This window comes from Trichosurus vulpecula, chromosome 2, assembly GCF_011100635.1.
Source record: "Trichosurus vulpecula isolate mTriVul1 chromosome 2, mTriVul1.pri, whole genome shotgun sequence".
Lineage (NCBI taxonomy): Eukaryota > Metazoa > Chordata > Mammalia > Diprotodontia > Phalangeridae > Trichosurus > Trichosurus vulpecula.
In genome coordinates this window covers 346365954-346386547 of record NC_050574.1, presented here as the reverse complement: position 1 = coordinate 346386547, position 20594 = coordinate 346365954, and the positions used below count along the sequence as shown (strand labels likewise).

At 36.4% G+C, this 20594-nt stretch overlaps 1 protein-coding gene across 3 annotated transcripts in view; it reads left to right on the top strand.

The window, feature by feature from the left end:
* Positions 1-18787, top strand: part of ATP6V1A (ATPase H+ transporting V1 subunit A) — a 47489-nt gene extending 28702 nt beyond the window's left edge. For all 3 annotated transcript variants that reach the window (XM_036744945.1, XM_036744946.1, XM_036744947.1), the window contains exons 4-15: positions 594-808; positions 1096-1233; positions 1764-1915; positions 2548-2710; positions 4243-4351; positions 7302-7424; positions 7519-7633; positions 8623-8686; positions 9309-9512; positions 10562-10656; positions 12103-12274; positions 16233-18787. In XM_036744945.1, coding sequence (XP_036600840.1) covers positions 594-808; positions 1096-1233; positions 1764-1915; positions 2548-2710; positions 4243-4351; positions 7302-7424; positions 7519-7633; positions 8623-8686; positions 9309-9512; positions 10562-10656; positions 12103-12274; positions 16233-16325 — 1643 coding nt within the window. In that variant the 3' untranslated portion in view covers positions 16326-18787. The remainder of the gene's footprint in view (positions 1-593; positions 809-1095; positions 1234-1763; positions 1916-2547; positions 2711-4242; positions 4352-7301; positions 7425-7518; positions 7634-8622; positions 8687-9308; positions 9513-10561; positions 10657-12102; positions 12275-16232) is intronic.
* Positions 18788-20594: the final 1807 nt, after the last annotated feature.

Here is a 20594-nt window from a genome sequence, read left to right as displayed (position 1 = left end):
TGTACATATTTGTCTGTTTACATATTGTGTCCCTGTAGATAGAATGGAAGTTCCTTGCAGACAAGACTTGCTTTTTTTGTTTGTTTGTTTTGTTTTTGCAACTCTAGTACATAGCACTAGGCTTGTAAGAAACTTATTAAAAGCCTTGCAAATAGTAGGCATTTAATACATTTTTAGGAATTTTAGCTCAAAGTATGGCGATTTGGAAAATGTACCATAGGAAATAGCTATGAAACTAGAGATTGCAAAATCTGTGAATTTTATCATTAATGGTTTTCAGTCAGTTTCTGAATTTTTTACCTCCTTAATTCCATTTTTCTGTGGTTTTCATTTCTTTCCTCACTTCCCAGTTCTTAAGATTCTTAAGTATAACTTTAGTTTGTGAGTTTTGAACTTATTGCTAAGAACTGGATTTGACTTTAGGCACTCATAGTAAACTTTAAAGTATGCGTCCATCAGTCATAGTTTTGTTTCTGCTGTAATATGGCACTCCAGCATTTCATAATATGTATATACACAGTGTATTGCAGCTGTAGTGCTTTATTTCTGTAAAAACTTTTATATCAAGTTTTTCCTTAGCTTATCGTTTCCAGCTGGTGTATCTGTCGGTGATCCAGTACTCCGGACTGGCAAACCCCTCTCTGTGGAGCTAGGTCCTGGCATAATGGGAGCCATTTTTGATGGTATTCAGAGGCCTTTGTCAGACATCAGCCATCAGACTCAAAGCATTTACATTCCCAGAGGAGTCAATGTTTCTGCTCTTAGCAGAGATATCAAATGGGATTTTGCACCTTCTAAAAGTATTCGGGTATGTTGTAGCTCAGTGACCACGATCTAATGTTTCTGCAAAGAAGATGATAGATGTAGAGCGAGAAGGGGAAAGAGGTTGGAATGAAGGAAATAACGCTAGGAGATAATCCCATATAAACCACAAAGTATATTTCAAATTTTCCTGTGTTTTTAATAGCAACCATATTCTGTGAAATGGTAGCAGTAATGTACTTAGAAATCATACAAGACGCCAGGATTATGCCAAGGGAGGTGAACTGATGGGCATTTGTTTTAAAATTAATAAAACAACTATGTGTTCTCTAGGTTGGCAGTCATATTACTGGTGGTGATATTTATGCATTAGTAAATGAGAATTCCCTCATCAAACATAAATTGATGCTGCCACCCCGCAACCGAGGTACAGTGACATACATTGCTCCACCTGGCAACTATGATGCCTCAGTAAGTATCTTTCAAATATTGTGGACAATATAATTCTTATCCCTATGTCATGTTTGTCTTTTCAGTTCCCTAAATAACACTTAACTTCAACTAACACTCACTTTAAGTAAAACTTAACTTCAGGAAGAATTCTTGTAATTTTTATTTTAATTGGGACATTTTAGCAGGGTTTGTCTTGGAATAAGGGTTACGAAGTATATTCTTATTTGGCTTAAGACAAAAGAGAAATTTCTTGAGTTCATTTTTCCCTCTTAAATTCTGCCTGCTTGAAGCTCTGCTTCTATAGGAATCCAGCAGACCTTGCTTTCCTCTCATCTGTTTATATTTACATACCTAATTATATAATGGTATGAGTTTATAACAGGGATGAAACTTTTTGAAAAAATTATAGTTCAGTGTTGTTCAAATTGATTATGGTTCTCTTGTTGAGGTATATCAGATCCTTAGATTAAATATTATAATTTATTATTTTGTTACAGTTAGAATAAGAAACATTCAATTTGATAGTAAATTTTGTTGCCCTCTTATAGGATGTTGTCTTGGAGCTTGAATTTGAGGGAGTAAAAGAGAAGTTCAGTATGGTCCAAGTGTGGCCTGTCCGTCAAGTCCGTCCTGTCACTGAGAAGTTGCCTGCCAATCACCCTCTGTTAACTGGCCAGAGAGTCCTTGATGCTCTTTTCCCGTAAGCACGTTCTGTGTTGGCTAGTGCTGAGCTGCCCTGGGGCTGTTTGTACTAATCTTGCCATGTTTATCCACGTGCCATTACTAACAAGAGCAGACCCTTGGACAGTTTTAAGTTTTCAAATGCTGTGCATGTATTTTCACATGATCCTCACATGAACCTGGGGAGGTAGATGATGATGCCGTTCATTTTACAGACTAGGAAACTGAGACTGAGAAAGGTAAAAATGTTTTGTCCATGGTATTACAGCCAGTAATATCATAAATGGGATTCAAACCCAAGTCCCATCTGCAAGTAGTAGAACTTTTAATACCATGCCCTGTATTCAAATAAATTATTCTTTCCTAGATTCAAAAGAAGAGTGTTTTGTAAAGTTTCCTGAAAAAAAAATCATGTCTAAAAAGCATTTCAGTCCTATTTTTAAAAGTTCCTCTAAGCTATCTAACATAAATGATTTCTTCTATAAATAACCTTTTAAAAAAAAACAATAAAAAAGGGAAAAGCTTTCTTCATTATCTAGGTATTTTTTTTACTTTCTTAGAAATAGGAGTGCTATATTGCAATAATACAGTTTTACAGTTTTCTTGCTTCACTAGAAAGTGAATAATCTAGAAACCATTTTCTTTGTCCAGATGTGTACAAGGAGGAACTACTGCTATCCCTGGTGCTTTTGGCTGTGGAAAAACTGTGATATCGCAGTCTTTATCAAAGTATTCCAACAGTGATGTGATCATCTATGTGGGTTGTGGAGAAAGAGGAAATGAAATGTCTGAAGTACTCAGAGACTTCCCAGAGGTTGGTGTCTGCAAGGCAGAGCATCATAAAAACACTTGGGAGAAACCCCACAGATGAATGGTCATTGCATTTAATGGAGCATGACCCAAAGACTAGAAAAGACCTCCTAGCTTTCAGCAAAGTGAAGAATTTCCACTTAGGAAATAAAATTCAAGGGAAAGATTGGTTTTTTCTAATTATTACATCAAAGAAAACACTGAAGTTTGTGATGATTTTCAGTTCTTGGGAAAAAGATGAAGGAAGACAACTACAAATTTATTACTCATTACCTTGATATGAAGTGTTCTTTAAAAAGTGAAACTTAGTAGATTTATTTTCAAGTAAATAATCAATTTTTTTAATTGAGGGAAGGTAGTTGCATTTTTTCACAGCAGTAGTGTGAGGAGGCTGTTAATATGACCATACTGTGATTGGTTGGGTACAGGATGAATATCGGTGTAATCACCAGTTCAGTAAACTCTTACTAAGTGCATACTATGTGCCAGGCACTGTGCTAAGTGCTGGAGATAAAAAATAAGAAAAAGAAACACAGCCCTTGCCCTTAAGAGTTTATAGTAGAATGGAGAGACAAAACACAAAAGGAAACTGGAAACTGAGAAGGGGGGAGTTACATATATACATAGATGCATATGTACACACACACACACACACACACACACACACACCCCCCATACATACACCGTACATATATGGTTTGTAACCTGTGAAATGCTTGGTCTGTTCTTGATTTCTTTGGATAGTAACATTATACGGAAGCAAAAATACCCCCAAAAAGTTATCTCTGTTTAAACAGAAGAGTGTTTAGAAGCTAACAGATATTCCTTACTTTATTAATAAGAAGTTATTGTCAGTGTCCACTTTGTCAGACCATATTAAAAAAGTCTGCTGTGGCTTTGGTCCTTCTAGCTTTCCAAGGGGTAAAGTAGCTTGTGCTAGGTCCGTGGCAGTCCTGGCCTTATACCCAACACCATTCTTGCTTTCCAGTGTGCTACTCAGTCATATCCTACAAGGTCAATAAATTACTGGTTGCCCTTTTTGCTGGACAACTTGAAAAACACATTAGCTTCCTGGTAACAGGAATACAGCTGTTAGTACAGCATGTATACCCTAGCATAGTATTTAATAGAGGATACTTTGTTGTAAAAATCAGAGGATCTAGTTTAGAGCAGAAAAGAAACTTAGAAATCATACAGTCCAGCCTCCTGCTTTTATAGATGAGGTAGCTGGGGCGGGGAGTAGAGTGGAGAACAAGATCCCGAGCTATAAACGGTCATCAGCATTAGTGATTACAGGTTCTGGTCCAGCCCTCTCATTTTACAAAGAGGGAAATTAGGGCCCTGAAAGTTGCAAGTGACTTTGCTCCAAGTTTACCCTCTCTGGAGAGCTGAGATTCAAACCCAGGTCCTCAGAACAAATGATCGATGAATGAATAATATTTATGTATTACATTTTCTAAGGTAAAACTTGTTTCAGTGAGTGACTCAATCTGACTTAGAAATTAGGAGAATTTTAAATAGATTCTTTCTTTGTAGCTAACAATGGAAGTTGATGGGAAAGTGGAGTCTATAATGAAGAGAACAGCATTGGTGGCTAATACCTCCAACATGCCTGTGGCTGCTAGAGAAGCTTCTATTTACACTGGTGAGTCCAATAACACATTCTTCATCTGTTCTTAAAAAATTTAGTGCTAGGTCTTAACCTTACTTCTCTTTTTGATTTTTCTTTCGTCCCTCTATATCTAAACTCTGTCAGCATGATTTTTTTTTAAAACAAAATTATGAAATTGAGCCATTCATATTTTCCTCTGTGCCTTGTTCTGCTTACTAACATTTTTGGCTTATGTGCATACACATATATAACACACAACATTGGTGACATATCAAAACACAAATGTAATAGTTCTCGGCAATTTGATAATCACCTTTTTTTTTTTAAGTGTTAATCATTTAAAACAGGATTTTTTAAGTTAACATACTTAAACTAAGTTTTTTGACAATACACTTGGTAGCCAAAAGGTGTATTTGCTATTCTAAAAAGCTATCACAGTATCAAAATGAATATTAGTGTGGTGAACATTTAGAGGAAATATAAATAACAAAGTAACTAGCACTTTTTATCTTTTTGAGTTTTACATTGAAACCTCCCCCAAGATATTTGTGGTTGTTGTTTTTTTCAAAAGCATCTAATTTGGTAGACATACTGTTAGGAATAACGTCAATATATTTTAAACGTTTGAAGCGGAAATCTTTTTTGGTACATGTTTAGATAGCCTTTTTGAAAATGGCTGCATTGCATTTTTACTTTTATGGTAATCATTTGGCATTCAGCCGCTGATTGACTTCAGGTTTTTCTAGACTAATGGTTAATATTTTGGAAAAAATTTGTATTAACACTTGTCAGTTGTGGTAGGTGTTTTCTTTCCTATCCAGTTTTAGATATTGAAATAATTCCTAGAAACAAGTAATTTATATTTTATTGTGTTCCCTTCTTATTTAATTTGGAAGCGAAACAAAAATAAAATTTGTTTGATAAGCTTTGGTTACCTTGTATTAAAAAAATCTTAGGAATTTAACTACCTTATGTTCAAAAATTCTAGGAAGTTAACTGCTTTATATATACAACTTAACTACCTATTTATATATAAAAATTCTAAGAAATTAATTTTCTTAAGATTTTATACTATTATAATAGGAAATACGAACACATGGCCTACTAACTAGTTTTTATAGAAATCTTGCTACTTAGTGCTTAGTGCATAATGTTGAACATCTTGAGTGGTCTTGCCCTAAATTCCTCAGAGGGCCTTTGATCATTTAGCATGCTGCCTGGCCGTGTCATTACGAAATTATTTTTCCAAAATATATTTGTTCTTGTTACTAGGAACCTGTACTTTACCATGTCAATTTTTTAAGTAAGCCATTTGAGAGCATGCAAAAAGGATGTTTCATTTTTTTTTGAGCTGAATCAGCTATAGGGTATAATGGAGAGATTGGCTAAGTTTGAAGTCAGATGAGTTTGGTTTGATTTCTGACTCTGACACTAGCTTTGTGATATTGAGAAGTTCACTGTAACTCAGTTTCCTCATCTGTAAAATGGGAATGATAATATTTAACCATTTTGCAGATTTTTTTAAGAGAAAATCACTTTACCAGCTCCAAAGTATGCTATAAATGGGAGGTATTAATGTTCAGAATTATGGCTCATTTTCAGCCTTCTGTTTCAACATAGGAATTCTTGAAGGCTTTAATTTTTAATGGTTATAAGTAAATACAAAATGCAAGAATTAAAAGTAAATGCTACTGAGCAAGATTTCAGTTGTTATATAGTACAGCCTATATAAATATATAAACTAGGACCAAGCACGGTCTGGGTATTCAAAAATGTGGTTACCAAATTCAACCTCCCACACAGTGCAAAATTTTGGTATGTAAACTGACACTCTGAAATCTTTCCCATGGAAAGGTGGTCTCTTGGATGATCTCTGAAGAAGTAGCAGATTTAAATTATACTGTAATTGGTATCATTTCATATAAACTATCCTCCATGAGAGACTGCTGGCAGGAAAGAAGAAAGGATTTCTGTAGCATCTGCTATGTGCTGGGCACTAAGTGGTCTACAAATATTATCTCATTTGATCCTCACAACAACCCTGGGAGGTATGTTATTATCCCCATTTTACAGTTGAGGAAACTGAGGCAGACTCCCAAGGTCACACTGCTGGCAAGTGTCTGAGGTTAGATTTGAACTCAGGTCTGCCTGACTCCAGGCCCAGTCCTCTATCTGTTGCACCACCTACCTGCCTCAGGAAATACTGCATTTATCAGCGTACTCACTGTGGTAATAGAAGGATCACTGGATTCTTTTTCAAGGACTTGACTCTGAAAATCACTAAGCTTGTGACCCCAGGTGAGTCACTTAACTGGAGGGGTCCCACACGTATGAAGTGGGATTCCTCTCAAAGTCCAGTGAGATAATATCTGTTAAAGGGCTCCACCAGTCATTAGTTTGTAATCTCGTCTAAGCATTTGAGTGTATGTAAATATCCAGAAGAGCAACTATTACAGAGTAGAATTACCTTGATGAATGAGCCCATGTGATATTTAACACTTAATACGTTTTTGGTCAAGAGGAAAAAAACGTTGATCAGTAGACAAAATCTGTTGAGCTATGTGGTACAGGGAATAGAGCATTTGGCCTGGAGTCAGGAAGACCTGCATGCAAATCTGGCCTCAGACACTTACTAGCTGCATGACCTTGGGCAAGTCACTTAACCTCAGTTTCCTTAACTGGAAATGAGGATAATAATAGCACCTCTCTCACAAGACTGTCATGATGATCAAAAGAGATATTATGTGTTAGCGGCAGCAGTGCCTGACACATCATAGATGCTTAATAAATGCTTGTTTCCTTCCTTCCTAAATAAAAATCATTTCAGACTCTCATTGAGTTACTATAAAGAATGTGGAGAGGTTTGATCATGTTCTTAATCTGTATTTGTTGCTTTAAAATTTTTGTACTCTTCTGAATAAAAGGACTTGGGCGACATTTCATTACTCTTATAACTTTTTCCCCCTTCACCCTCCAAACCCAGGAATTACTCTGTCTGAATATTTCCGTGACATGGGCTATAATGTCAGTATGATGGCAGACTCTACCTCTCGATGGGCTGAAGCCCTTAGAGAAATCTCAGGTCGCTTAGCTGAAATGCCTGCTGGTGAGTCATCAGATTACTTTTTAACCTAATCCAAGCACTTTGGTGTATGTGTTTCATTTTTAAACAGACTGACCCACTTTCCTGATTTTTGCAGACAGTGGTTATCCTGCATATCTTGGTGCCCGTTTGGCCTCTTTTTATGAGCGAGCTGGCCGAGTAAAATGTCTTGGAAACCCAGAAAGAGAAGGAAGTGTCAGCATTGTAGGAGCGTAAGTGTACAAAATCTGTTTTTCAAATGAAAGGGCTTTGTTTTTTTAAATAGTCATTACATTTAAACTCTGATATCTTATTACTGCTTTGTGATTTTTGGAACTGTTATATGAACTTGTACATATCATGCCACTAATTGCTGAAATAAAAATGTACTGAATTTGTCAGCTCTTGATTTTGTTTAAAATACTCAGTCTTGACCATTTGGGTGTACGTAGTGTCCCATTCAATTTTTGTTTCTTTCTCTTTTGACCTGTATCTTAGTTTATAGTCCATCACATTCTTAAAACATAGTAGGTGACCTACAATAGTTTCCTGGATGCCCTTAGGGATAAAATCACAGAATGTGATTATTATCATCTTTTCAAATGACATTTTGGATTCACCAGCCTTTGTCCTGTATCTTTGTCTTACTTAGGTAGTTTTTTTTTCTCTTAAAAAAATACATGTATACATATATGTACATATTATATCTCAGTAAAAATGTGTCAAATAAGGCATAGGTAAAGCCAATTTATCAGTTGCCAAAGGGAAATATACAATATTCATATGTATAGCCTTATCAAAATAATTAGCATGAAATCTTAATTTCTCTATACCTTGTAATCTTTTATCAGACTTTCTAACATTTACTTTTATACGGTTGTAGTCTATGTTGTTTTCATTCTGTTATTCAACCTGTCTTTCTGTATGTTTTTATTAGCCTTCATAGTTGTCATTTTTATGGTGCAATAATATTCCTCTGCAGTGACACAGGACAAGTTATCCATTCCCCAATCATTGAACCTATAGGCTGTTTCTAGTTTTTCCTGAAAATAAAGCTATTATGAATATTTTGATATATCTTTTTTTCCTTTTAATACCATTATGACAGAATCCTAGATGTCACTTCTCACGGTGTTTCTATATTGCTTTCTCTAAGTGTATGTGAATCCTTCCTCCTGGGTGTTTGTAATAACTTGTTTTTCCCTTTGGTTTTTCTGCTTAGTGTTTCTCCCCCTGGTGGTGACTTCTCCGATCCTGTCACATCTGCCACCCTTGGTATTGTTCAGGTATGTTCTTCTTTGATGGAATCAACATCGGAACTTTTTCTTTGAGGGTTATTCAACTTCAGCTATAAAGCATGAAGTTTAGTGAATAACCAGATTTACTCTAAATACTTTTCAGAACCATTCCTTATATTCAACATCTCTACTATTCGGGATTAAATCTGGACACATGAGAGGAGATGTGTGATGTAGTAGATAACGAGCCTTTCTGTATTCGGACCAATGGAAGGCCTGTTTTTTCCCTTATTCCATGAGTCTGTTGTGAAGGATAGGCAAAAGTTAGGAAAAATTATTGTTCTCACATAAAATATTTGTTGTAAAATTTGTATCTACTACCCAAAGGCCTTCATAGTTGTATTTATGAATATATGTAAAATGTTTACAAATGTTCATCCTTGGAGAACTGACTAGTCTTATCAGATGGGCCTTTATTATTGCCTAAACATGACTGGACTGCATTGAATGTTTTCAGACAGGCAAGTGATGATGTTTTACAAATGTGAACATATTGTGCTATTTGCATTCCATGATGAAACCATTAATGTATGCTGGGATTTAACATATATGAATAAGTTGATTTTGGCATCTTTTTGAAAAATGGTTTAAACATTGTTCTTTTGAACAGGTGTTCTGGGGCTTAGATAAGAAACTAGCTCAGCGTAAGCACTTCCCTTCGGTAAACTGGCTGATCAGCTACAGCAAGTACACGCGTGCCTTGGATGAGTACTATGACAAGCATTTTACAGAGTTTGTACCTCTGAGGACCAAGGCTAAGGAGATCCTGCAAGAAGAAGAGGATCTGGCAGAGATTGTACAGCTCGTGGGGAAGGTGTGTTATTAACACCTACATTTAGAAAGTGGTGAGATTTTGGTAGTGATGTTAGGATAGGTGGGACTTCACATGCGTGATCTCATTCATCATTCACCTGCTACAGATTTCTACATACCAGTTCACTTACTAATTCAGCACATAATTATTGAATGCTTACCACTCTTCAAGGCAAGATGACTAGGTGTGAAACATATAAATAGTACATGTTCTTTACAATCTAATAATATCATACTGACATGAGAGTCATGCTTTTTTCTGCTTGTGGGGAAGGAGCGGTGAAAGGGAGGGGGGACTAACAATACGATTGCCAAAAAGAAAAGGTAATTGATTCCTTTTTTTTTAAGTACACAAAAGAAAACAGAGGAAAGGCCAGAGGGAACTCAGAGAGCAGTTTTGAAAATTACATGTTGGATTTATTATGTATTTGAATGGAAAAGCCAGCTGTACATAGTAGAAATTAATCACTTCATTTAGAATCTTCTATTTTGTTTATGGAAATGCCCATTTTATTTGGTTTTTGTTAAGCTCAAAATAAAAATGAACCAAAACTGTTCTTGGAAAATTAGGCACCTGCTATATTAGTAAATTTTTATTGAAACAATGAAGAACAGGGTTGAAAGGAAAACTCAAGTGGGTAGACTGTCATAACTATATAGAAGCAGCAACAGACAGCAGCTTTCTTTGAATAGGCAATTAAGAGAAGTAATTCGTTTACATTATAACCTTCAGTAGCTTCTAAGGATAACAAAATACAGTATATGAAATATTTCAAAAAAGGAAACATACTGAATTCCCTTCCACTAGGACTTTGTTTTCTGTGTGTAAGATAGATCAAAAATTTCAGATTCAAACAGTGTTTACTTAATAAATATGCCAAGATGAGAGAACCATATAGCAGTACTAAAGGGTCTTTTGAATCCAATCTTGAAGCATTTATTGAATGCCTAACTACACATTGTCATATTAACAACTGTGAAAATTCAGCTAAAATTATTTACAATTACCTGTTCTACAATTTTAAATATTGTGGGCCTTGTATTTTATAGGCTTCATTAGCAGAAACAGATAAAATTACCCTGGAGGTAGCTAAACTTATCAAAGATGACTTCCTACAGCAAAATGGATATACTCCTTATGACAGGTAAGCCATGATGATTTCTATTCTTTTGTTGTTGTTTTAGTACAGTAAGAGCCTTTCTGTTCATCAGTTAATGAGTGCCCAGAGGTAGTATATGCCATCACGGGAAGAGTAGGAAAAATACCTTCCTACTGTTTTAGCTAACATTTTTCTATTGCCCCATTTATCCAGGCATGGCCCTCAGGACCCTAACTGCTCAGGGAATACTCTAAGGAAACATTTTACTGACTCAAAGATAATTTTGGAATCATTTATTGTCCTCCAAAGACTTTTCCTCACCATAAATTTACCACCTCTCTACCTTATTACAATTAAAGGTCTTTATTTTCATCTCCAGTTGTAGCTATCCTTTTTTGTGGTTCCTCACTTCCCCAAAAAGTCCCTATGTTTCTCATTCTTCTTTACCAAATCTATGTTGGAAGCTTCAAAACCCTTCCTCTCTGTACACAAACGCATGAACACACACACATACAGGAATATACTCACACGCACGCGCACACACACACTTTTCTAGTTTTCATTTGTCATTATCTCTGTTGCAGCTTTGGCTTACCATGACCTTTTTTCCTTTCTAAGAGCTAAAGTTCTTAAATTTGTCTTCCCAGTTCCCTAATTACAGCCAAGCATAAAACTAAAGATAATAGCTTAACCATAGAAAAGTTGCTGGGCAAGGAAGTTGTTTTATATATAAAAGTTTCAGCAGCAAAAATATTGGAAAATCCAACATATCACAGTGTGCATAAATATGTGACCCATAGATATCAGAATAGGTTGATGATATGAATACTTTATGCTAATCAGTTTGATAGCCCCTCCACCAGTATAGATCACAGCCCATAGATGCGGCCTTCTTATCCCGTGTATTTTTTGTTAACATCATTCCATAAAGTTTCTCTCAGCCATATGTTTATATCACATATACAGTGATATAGTTTCCTTTTTGAAGCAGCTAACCCATACTAGCCTATAGGAAGCTTATATTTTTTAAAGCCTAGACTGGTTGTTTGTTACATTAAGCCTTGTCCAGCTGTCTCAGGGAAGTCCTTACCACTCATTTATTATCATTTGAGTTACTTCTTAAACTACAGAGCACCAGAACAAGTCCCCAGAGAGTAATTAATTTTTAGCAGTAATATTCCATCTCTTCTTCTGTTTGGTAGAAACATATTTGCAGATATCATACTATGTAGACGACAAAGGAAATTGATTCTTCTGATTTTTTTTTTGCCATGAAAAACCATTGCTCAAAATTCCCTCTTTTTTTTTTCTAATTCACCTCATCTTCTAACATCTTGATATTTAAGAATGTGCAATTTTTACTATTCCATAGATTTAAATGATGAAACTAACTTTCTGATAGCTTTTCAACTAAGTTTCATACTGAACTAACTTTAAGCCCAACATCTTGGGATTTAAATTTCTTAATCATGGTATTCCATTTGCCCCTAGGTTCTGCCCATTTTACAAGACTGTAGGCATGCTCTCCAATATGATTGCTTTTTATGATATGGCACGCAGAGCTGTTGAAACGACTGCCCAGAGTGATAATAAAATCACATGGGCCATTATCCGAGAACAGATGGGGGATATTCTCTATAAACTCACCTCCATGAAATTCAAGGTATGTTATATGGTATTCTTGATATTTTCTCAGTATTCTTTACTAAGGAATTTCTTTTTTTGTCTTGAGTACTAAGTACTGTGTCTAAGTCATGCAAATTGTTCCATATCCATCTACCCAGATTTTGAAAACTTGACCAGGCCTAAAAATTATGTAGGAGTTGAAATTCCAGTTACCAAAATTAAAATACATTTGTACAGATTTAATAACGTGCTTCCCTTTTTGCCTTAGTTACTAGGAAACTAAGAATAGATTTGAGAGGCAAGAAAAAGAGAGTGAGTTGAAGACCTGAGATTACCTGTGTGACCACAGGTGGATCATTTGTCCTCTCTGTGCCACAGGCAACTCTCTTAAGATGAAGTACATCTAAATTACTGATCTGCCTCTGTAGAGAAGAGTTCCACACCCCAGCTCTCCCTGCACTGGTGAAATCACAGGTCCAAATTTAAAAAAAAAAAAACACACAGTAGAATTAGCATAAGTTTCATCCCAAATTAACTTTAGGCCCAGCATCTTGGGATTTAAATTTCTTAATCATGTTATTCCATTTGCCCTTGGTTCTGCCCATTCTACAAGACTGTAGGCATGCTTTCCAATATGGTATGACCATATTACATAGTCTCTACTCCATTTTCTACTTACAATTGCTAAATTAAGGGCATTACCTTTTCTTATGTAAGATTCCTCTAAGTTTTGGTTGAATAAATGAAGGAAATACATGTAAATTACTAGTAAGATTTTATATATAAGATCCTTTTAAAATTATTTGGTCAATTCATTGATCTTATGCACTTCATCTCCATCATTGTTTCTAATAAGAATAACTCATTTATATATAGCACTTTAAAGTTTATCAGTTGTTTTCCTTACAACAACTTAATGATGTAGGTTGGTATAAGTATTAGCTCCATTATGTAGATAAGATGACTGAGACTCTGCAAGGTGACCTATCCATGGTCACATAGCTAATAACTGTCTAGTCTTCTCCCCTTGCACCAAATTTCCTCCCAATTTATGTGTGTCATATTAGCCAACAGGCATTTGTTCTAGTGCTATGCGTGAACTATACTAAGCGTTTGGGATACAAAGACAAAAATGAACAGTCCCTGGACTCAAAGACCTTACATTTTGACAGCAGAGATGATATGTGCATACATAAATTTATCTAAGACAGGAAGAATAGGTAGCCTTGGATGCAGAGGCACTGGCAGTGAGGAGACCCAAAAGCCTGCCTGTAGAAGATTGCATTTGAGTTGAATCTCAAGGGGAAGCCAAACATCTCAAGAGATGGGTGAAGAGGAATAGTGTTCCAGGCATAGCAAAGAGCTGGTGCAAGGGTGTGGAGACTGGATATGGGGCCTTATGGCTAAATGGTGAAATGCTTTAGCTGCCAAGCAGGGGGCATGGATTTGGTCTCAGAGGTGATATAGAACCACTAGAGTCTATTGATTAGGGAGATATGATATGGTCAGAACTAGGATTTAGGAAAATCAAGTTGGTGGCTGTTTAAAGGATGATTCGGAGTAGAGAGAGGCAAGGAAATCAATTAGGAATCTGCTTCAGTAAGGATCCCAATATAGCTTTTTTAAGAAATGATAGACAAGTACTGAAATAAAGATGAATTAATATTTGGTCCTGGAGTTTTTGAGTCATAATCAGACCTGCACTTTTAGGTCAATTAGTTGCTAACTATGTGGAGGAAAGATTTGGAGTGAAGAGAGACATGGGTCAAGGAAACCAATGAGAAGACTTTTGTAAGTGATACAATTAGGGCCTGAATGAGGGTTTTGACTTTGAAGGGGGTGAGCAAGAGCTGCTTTGGAGAAAGAATCTACAAGACCTAGCACTTTCCTGGATGTGTGCAGTGAGGAGCTGAGGATGACACAAAGGTGGTGGATCTGGGTGACTGGAAGGATCATGGCACTCTTAATAGATACAGGGAAGTTTAGAAGAGGAGTGAGTTTCAGGGAGAAGATTGTCATTAGATCTGTGATAAAGATCACAGTCTATCCATACTTGTTCATCCTGAGTAACTCACCTCGATTCCACCCAAAACATGGAGCTCTTGGAGTACAGAGAGGTCCCTGTCACAACCAAGGGGGTGAGATGGAGTATAGGTACACTGGAAACAGAAGGATTTTGCCTGCTAGCTGCTGGTGTAGGTGCCTTGGTCATGGATAGATCATAATTTCCCTGAGGACCAGAGCTAAAAGGTGAAGGCTGGGAAATTGTGCAGCCACAGGGGGCCAGTAGCTGAAGGGGATGACATATTGGGTATATTGGGTGATAATGGTAAAAAGAGATGTGGTTTTTTTCAGAATTGTTTCATTGAACAGAGAGACATGGGAAGCTTTAGATGTTTTATTTGTTTTAACAAAGGGTAGAAAGGGGAGAAATTGATGAGTAATGGTAGTAATAATGATGAAAAAAACATCCGTTAAATATTCTTTAAAAACAAGAAGGGTAGAAGGATATTCAGCAGGGATACAGACAAACTGGACAGTTTTGTGTTAAATTGAATGCGTGTGTGTGCATATTTTAACGTCTAAGTTAACAGTTACCTTTATAATCCTCTTTTCTGTTCTTTGTATATTGAAATGTTCATGTTGATTAATGTTCATAATGAAATAATTATAATTCATAATAAAAATAATTATGAAATGTATAACATATGGATTATACTAAATATGTAAGTAAAATAGTAATAAAATATAATTCATGTTAATTTCTACTGTAAATCATCTTAAGAAACGAGTGGCATAATAGTTGACTCTTGCAATTTTGAATGATAGTTGTTGACTAGCATCAGCTGCTAAGTGCTAGCTTTGTACAGAATTGTACAAAAATAATAATAATGTAAACTTATGTATGATATAAGCATAAGAGATGAAAAATGAGTATCTTGTCTCCTAAACTGTGGACTCCTAGAGGACAAGTACTGTCCCTCATTCATCTTTGTGGCCCACTTAGTGACTTACTCGTAGTAGATGCCCAGGAAATCTTGATTTAATGGAGAGAGAGTGATTCATGAGGCCCGAGGGGTGACCCCATCAACTGGATGGGTGGGGTGGGGGGAGCAGGGAATGCTGATTAAGTACTTTTCTTAGAAGGGATATGTAGTCTAGTCATTCGATGGGGCAATGGTAAAGAAACAAGAAATTACAAGATCTCCATGGGGATATTATGCTTAGTCCAGTTTGGACAGAGTATAATTATATAAAGTGAAGTAATATGAAATAAATCTGGAAAAGAAGAGTGGTATCAGAGTGTGGGAGCCTTGAATGCCAAACTAAGAAATTTAAATTTTAGTATGTGACACTAAGCCATTTTTTTTATTTTAAATAATCCTCTTTTAACTCCTATTGTATAGTTCTAGATTGCAGTTTTTTTTGGAGAGAGTCTGTTTTACAGCCCCTGTGATGAATTATACCACCTTTAAATTCATTATTGCTTTTTTGTTGGATAGACATTGACACCCAGTGTTCCCTGCGCCTGTAGTTAGCGATACTTTGCAGTAATATTGAGAATAAGACATCATAATTGCATGTATATAGTCAGAAGCCAAGACTGAAATAAGGTGTTTTTCTCTCTCTTTGGTCAGAACACATTTCCTTTTATGTATCTCACAGTTAGTCAAAGAGGGCACTGCAGATGATAATTATGTGCTTCTTGCTGACTTGATTCAAAGTTTTGTTAAATAGGGGGCAGCTAGGTGGCACAGTGAGTACAGCACCGGCCCTAGAGTCAGGAGGACCTGAGTTCAAATGTGACTTCAGACACTTGACACACTTACTAGCTGTGTGTCCTTGGGCAAGTCACTTAACCCCAATTGCCTTGCCTTCTCCCCTCCAAAAAAAAACAAAACAGAAACAAAGTTTTATTAGATACTTGTAACTTACAAAAAATACTAAGAAAGCAGTCTTCCAAGGTTGTTTAAATTTATGCATCTTGTTTTCAGGATCCATTAAAAGATGGTGAAGCCAAGATCAAGGCTGACTATGCTCAACTTCATGAAGACATGCAGAATGCATTCCGAAGCCTGGAAGACTAGAACTGTATTTCTTCTCTCCTCGTCTCCCGACCAGCTCATGTGTTCTTATCTCTTTAAATTCCACATCTCTCCTGCTTTTCTTCCTGATTGTGCATCATTGAGACCAGTACATTTGTGTGTGTGTGTGTGTGTATGTGTGTAATCATTTGTCTTCCTGTTCATATTTGGTAGGTCTTACATAAAACAAACATTCCTTGGTTTCAGTGTTTGATGGCCCTCCCTGATTCTTTGTCTGAAGTGTCGAATTGATCACCAGGACTATCTCTGGTACAAAGTGGGGAACGGCTACACTAATATTAACTTGGATAGAGGATGATTTGATGACTTTCCCCCTTTCTCCTAATTTTCCCTTTTCCCCAAGTTACAGACAGGAGTAATACAGGTACTTTTTTTTTAAAAAGCAGATGTTTTGGCATGAAAGGCCTTGCCTCTCTGTATCCTTTGATAGGAAGTCAGTACGTAGAATGACACATTGTTCTCTGTGGTGAGGGCGTTTGCAGCTTAGCATTTTGCTAGTTGCCTACTATGCAGAAAATTAGTGGTTTCTTTTTTTTTAGTAATGAGATTGATTAATATTGTTCCAATTATGGGTTGCTTCTACTAATAAAAATCAGGAATATTTGTAGAAAATTGTGGAGAATTACACTGTTTCTCCGATTGTGCCTGAAGTATGGTGAGTGCATTGAAAGGCAGTTATGGGGCTCAGCAAAATATTTGAATCAGTACCAAAAAAGGGAGGGGGAGCCAGGTTGCCAGCTTAACATTAACATCATATTTTGAAAGCATGCTGTGTTTCTATAAGTAAATGTATTGCATCAAGAGCTGTTGTGCTTCACTGAGGTTGAATTTATTTTTAAAGTATGCTTCAAATGATCATCAGACACATGTGCCACCCTTGCTCTCTTTCTTTCCTTGACAACCATTTTAGAGACCTAAGCTCTTCCAAGTTTTGTAGAGTACGTGTGAGTGGTTAGAGGCAGGGAGAGTGGTGGCTCAGTGGAAAAGTTTGACTGTAAAAATGCTACCCTGAGAATCACGTGTAGGGAATGATTACTTGTCCACCACATTGTGTGCATGTTTAAAAAAAAAAAAGTATCCGTTTGCCAGTTTGTGAAAAATAGCCTGTTGAAGAGCATTTTCCTTCTCATGATCGGTGATGCTGGCTCTGGTTTTTCCTATTACTGGCACAAGAGATTCCCCAGATTGTCTGTTTGTAGCCATAGGAACATAACTTCAAAGGTTCCCCTCCATTCTGTACAGCTGGTGGGAATAGCAAATTCTTGTGTTTGTTACTAATCCCTAATGGTGTTGGTGATAATGGCCTTTACATTCCACTCTACAGAGAAACCAAGAATCATCTGAAAAAGGAGGTGATTTCATCCTGTCTCTTATTGCACATTTTAAAATGTGCTCATTGTGGGGTACATAAGGAAGGAAAACTACAGCGCAACCCTGAGAGCAGCAGTGTCCTCTTAATTATCACTTGCCAAAAGTTCTGGCATCAATGCTTCAGAATTAGTAGATTTTTAGAAGGAAGGGGGGAGAGTTCTTTGAAGGGAGCACTTGTAGCTATCTCAAATAGTTGTAAGTAACTTATTTATTTTATGCCATGGTAGATTGTTTGATTTTCACACAGTATCTTTTTGTTGGCCTATTAAGGGTAGGTGCAATCATTTGAAGTTAGACTTGTAGTTTTGTTTATCCATTACAGATTGCATATTCTTGTGATGGCCTGCTGCTCAAGAAAGGTGTTCTTCCCATAAAACTTTTTTGAAACCTTTTCAACATACTGCCAGATAAGAGAAATTATGCATTGGATTGTTACTGACCTATAAACTTCTCATGGTCCTGCTTAATCAGTTTGCTTATAATGTGGCCTCCTAACCACTGGCCCTAAGACCAACAGAAATTTTAAAAAGATTTTCCACACATCAAAAATTCTTCCTTATTCTACCATAAACCAACAGGCAAACTGAGATTGTGCCAGTAATCAATGGTCTGATGAAGAAATGACCAAGATTTTACTGTTACCTGAACTTCCAGTGTATGCATCTCCTTTTAAGAATGTTGATGTATGAGTCTGAGAAGTTGTCATGGAAACCATGATCCTTCATCTATGGTGCCGTTTTACCATTGCACCATGTCACAAAATTTCAGATTAGGGGGATTGATCTTATTTCTTTAATAGGGGTGTGGTAAACTTAAAACAATCTTTTAAGAAAAAGATGACGCAGTTCTATATTTATTGTGCTGTACCTGGCCCAAATGAAGCCAGTTCAACCAGTTTAATTTGTATTTTTTTCCAGTGTTAAATCTCACATTGTGCCCATTAAAAAATTTCCTCCCCACCTCAGGAATGAGGCAAAAATATTGCCTGTTTTCTCCTTGAGATTTCACTACCTTTATGTTACAAGTTGTGTATAATTGTTCATCTATGAGAATAAAAAGTGGATTTAAAATAATCTTGGATTTTCCTCTTTTCATGGCCAAATCTACTAAAATAATACTGTACAAAATGTTTAAATTTGTAATCAATTTCTAACGATTTACTTTTGGAATTAGCTTACAGTTGAACTCTTCCTTTTTTGTTGTATGAAAATGAGAACACGATTTGCTACTAATGGCCAAATATTTGAACAGTGATCCATAGGGTACCAAAATCACCCCTCTCCCACCACAAAAAAATTGTTATTCCTTTTAGTTGTAAAGAATAGCACCTAGCCAGGGGTGGGGAGCCTGCAGCTTCAAGGACACATGTGGCCTTCTAGGTCTTTGGGTGCAGCCTTTTCACTGAGTCCAAGTTTTACAGAACAAATCCTTTTATTAAGGAGACTTGGATTCAGTCGAAGGGCCACACGTGAGGACCCTAGAGGGCCACATGTGGCCTTGAGGCTGCAGGTTCCCCACCCCTGATTCTTAGACTCTTCCAAGTCTTAGCATTTGTTCATCTCAGTGTTGTGTCTTAATGGGGAAATCTAAACAGTCTCTAAAACCACACCTAAATTCAAGAGGAGGTCTATGAGACAAGTAAAACCTTATAAATTAGTTTACTTATAAATAATTTAGCTTACTTATAAGTAATAAGGAAGCATAGGAAATTACATGGATGTTTATTTAAACAGTATTTTGTTAATATTCTTCCAATTACCAAGCACTTCTTGGAAGAAGAGCCCAAATTTCTCTAGAGAATAAACATTAAATAAAAATAATTCCCAGGAAGGAATAGTATATAGCTATAAAAGGCCCTGAACTTGGTCTCTTGGTGCTTTAAAAATGACTTTCAGGATATTAGGTAATGTATTGCCATAGAAGAGCATCTCAAAAGCATCCAGTTCCCCAAAATAAAGTGATGAAATAGGTTAGACCATGAAGTGCTTCTGTGACTTAGCACAGAACATTATTTCTTCAGCAATTCTTGAGGAACTTGTAAAGTTGCTAAATAAATGAAAAGCCATTTTTAACAAATGAAATGTCGAATCAGAAGAGTCCATAGTGATTCTCAGGAAAGGAGATTTTTTTTTTTTTTTTTACAAAGCAGGAGGTACAAAACAAGCCAGCTATTGTTGGATTTAATTTACTTAGAAGTGACACCTGTAGAATCCTTAGAGCTAGGAGAGATCTTACAGATCATGTACCCCAGCACCCCCATTTTACAAACTCTACACATACAGAGGCCCTAAAATGTTTAGTTACTTGTCCAAGCTTCAGAGTTAGAACTACCAAGTAGATCTACGTAAACTTAGGCAGCCAGATGGCATTGTGGACAGAGTGCTGGACCTGGAGTCAGATCAGTTCAAATATGACCCCCGATGCTTTCTAGCTTTGCGACTGGGTAAGTCACTTAACCTCCATCTGCCTCATTTTCTTTTCCTGTTAAATGAGGATAATACTATCACCCACCTCCCAGAGTTAGGAGGAGAAAATGAAATCTTCATAAATCACTTTGCAAGCCTTACAGTGCTTTAATATTTTTGTAGCCATTTAGTATTTAATTTTTCCCCAGTTATGTGTAAAACCAATTTTTGACATTTGTTTTTAAGACTTTGATCTCCAAATTCCCTTCCTTCCTCCCTCCCCACCCCTCTCATTGAGAAAGTAAGCAATTCCATATAGATAATATATGTATAGTCATGCAAAGCATATCCATAATAGTCATGTTGTAAAAGAAAACATGGGCAAAAAAAAATTCAAGAAAAAGTGAAAAAAAAAACACAAAAGTTGCTTCAATCTGTATTCAGACACCATCAGTTCTTTCTCTGGGGATGGATA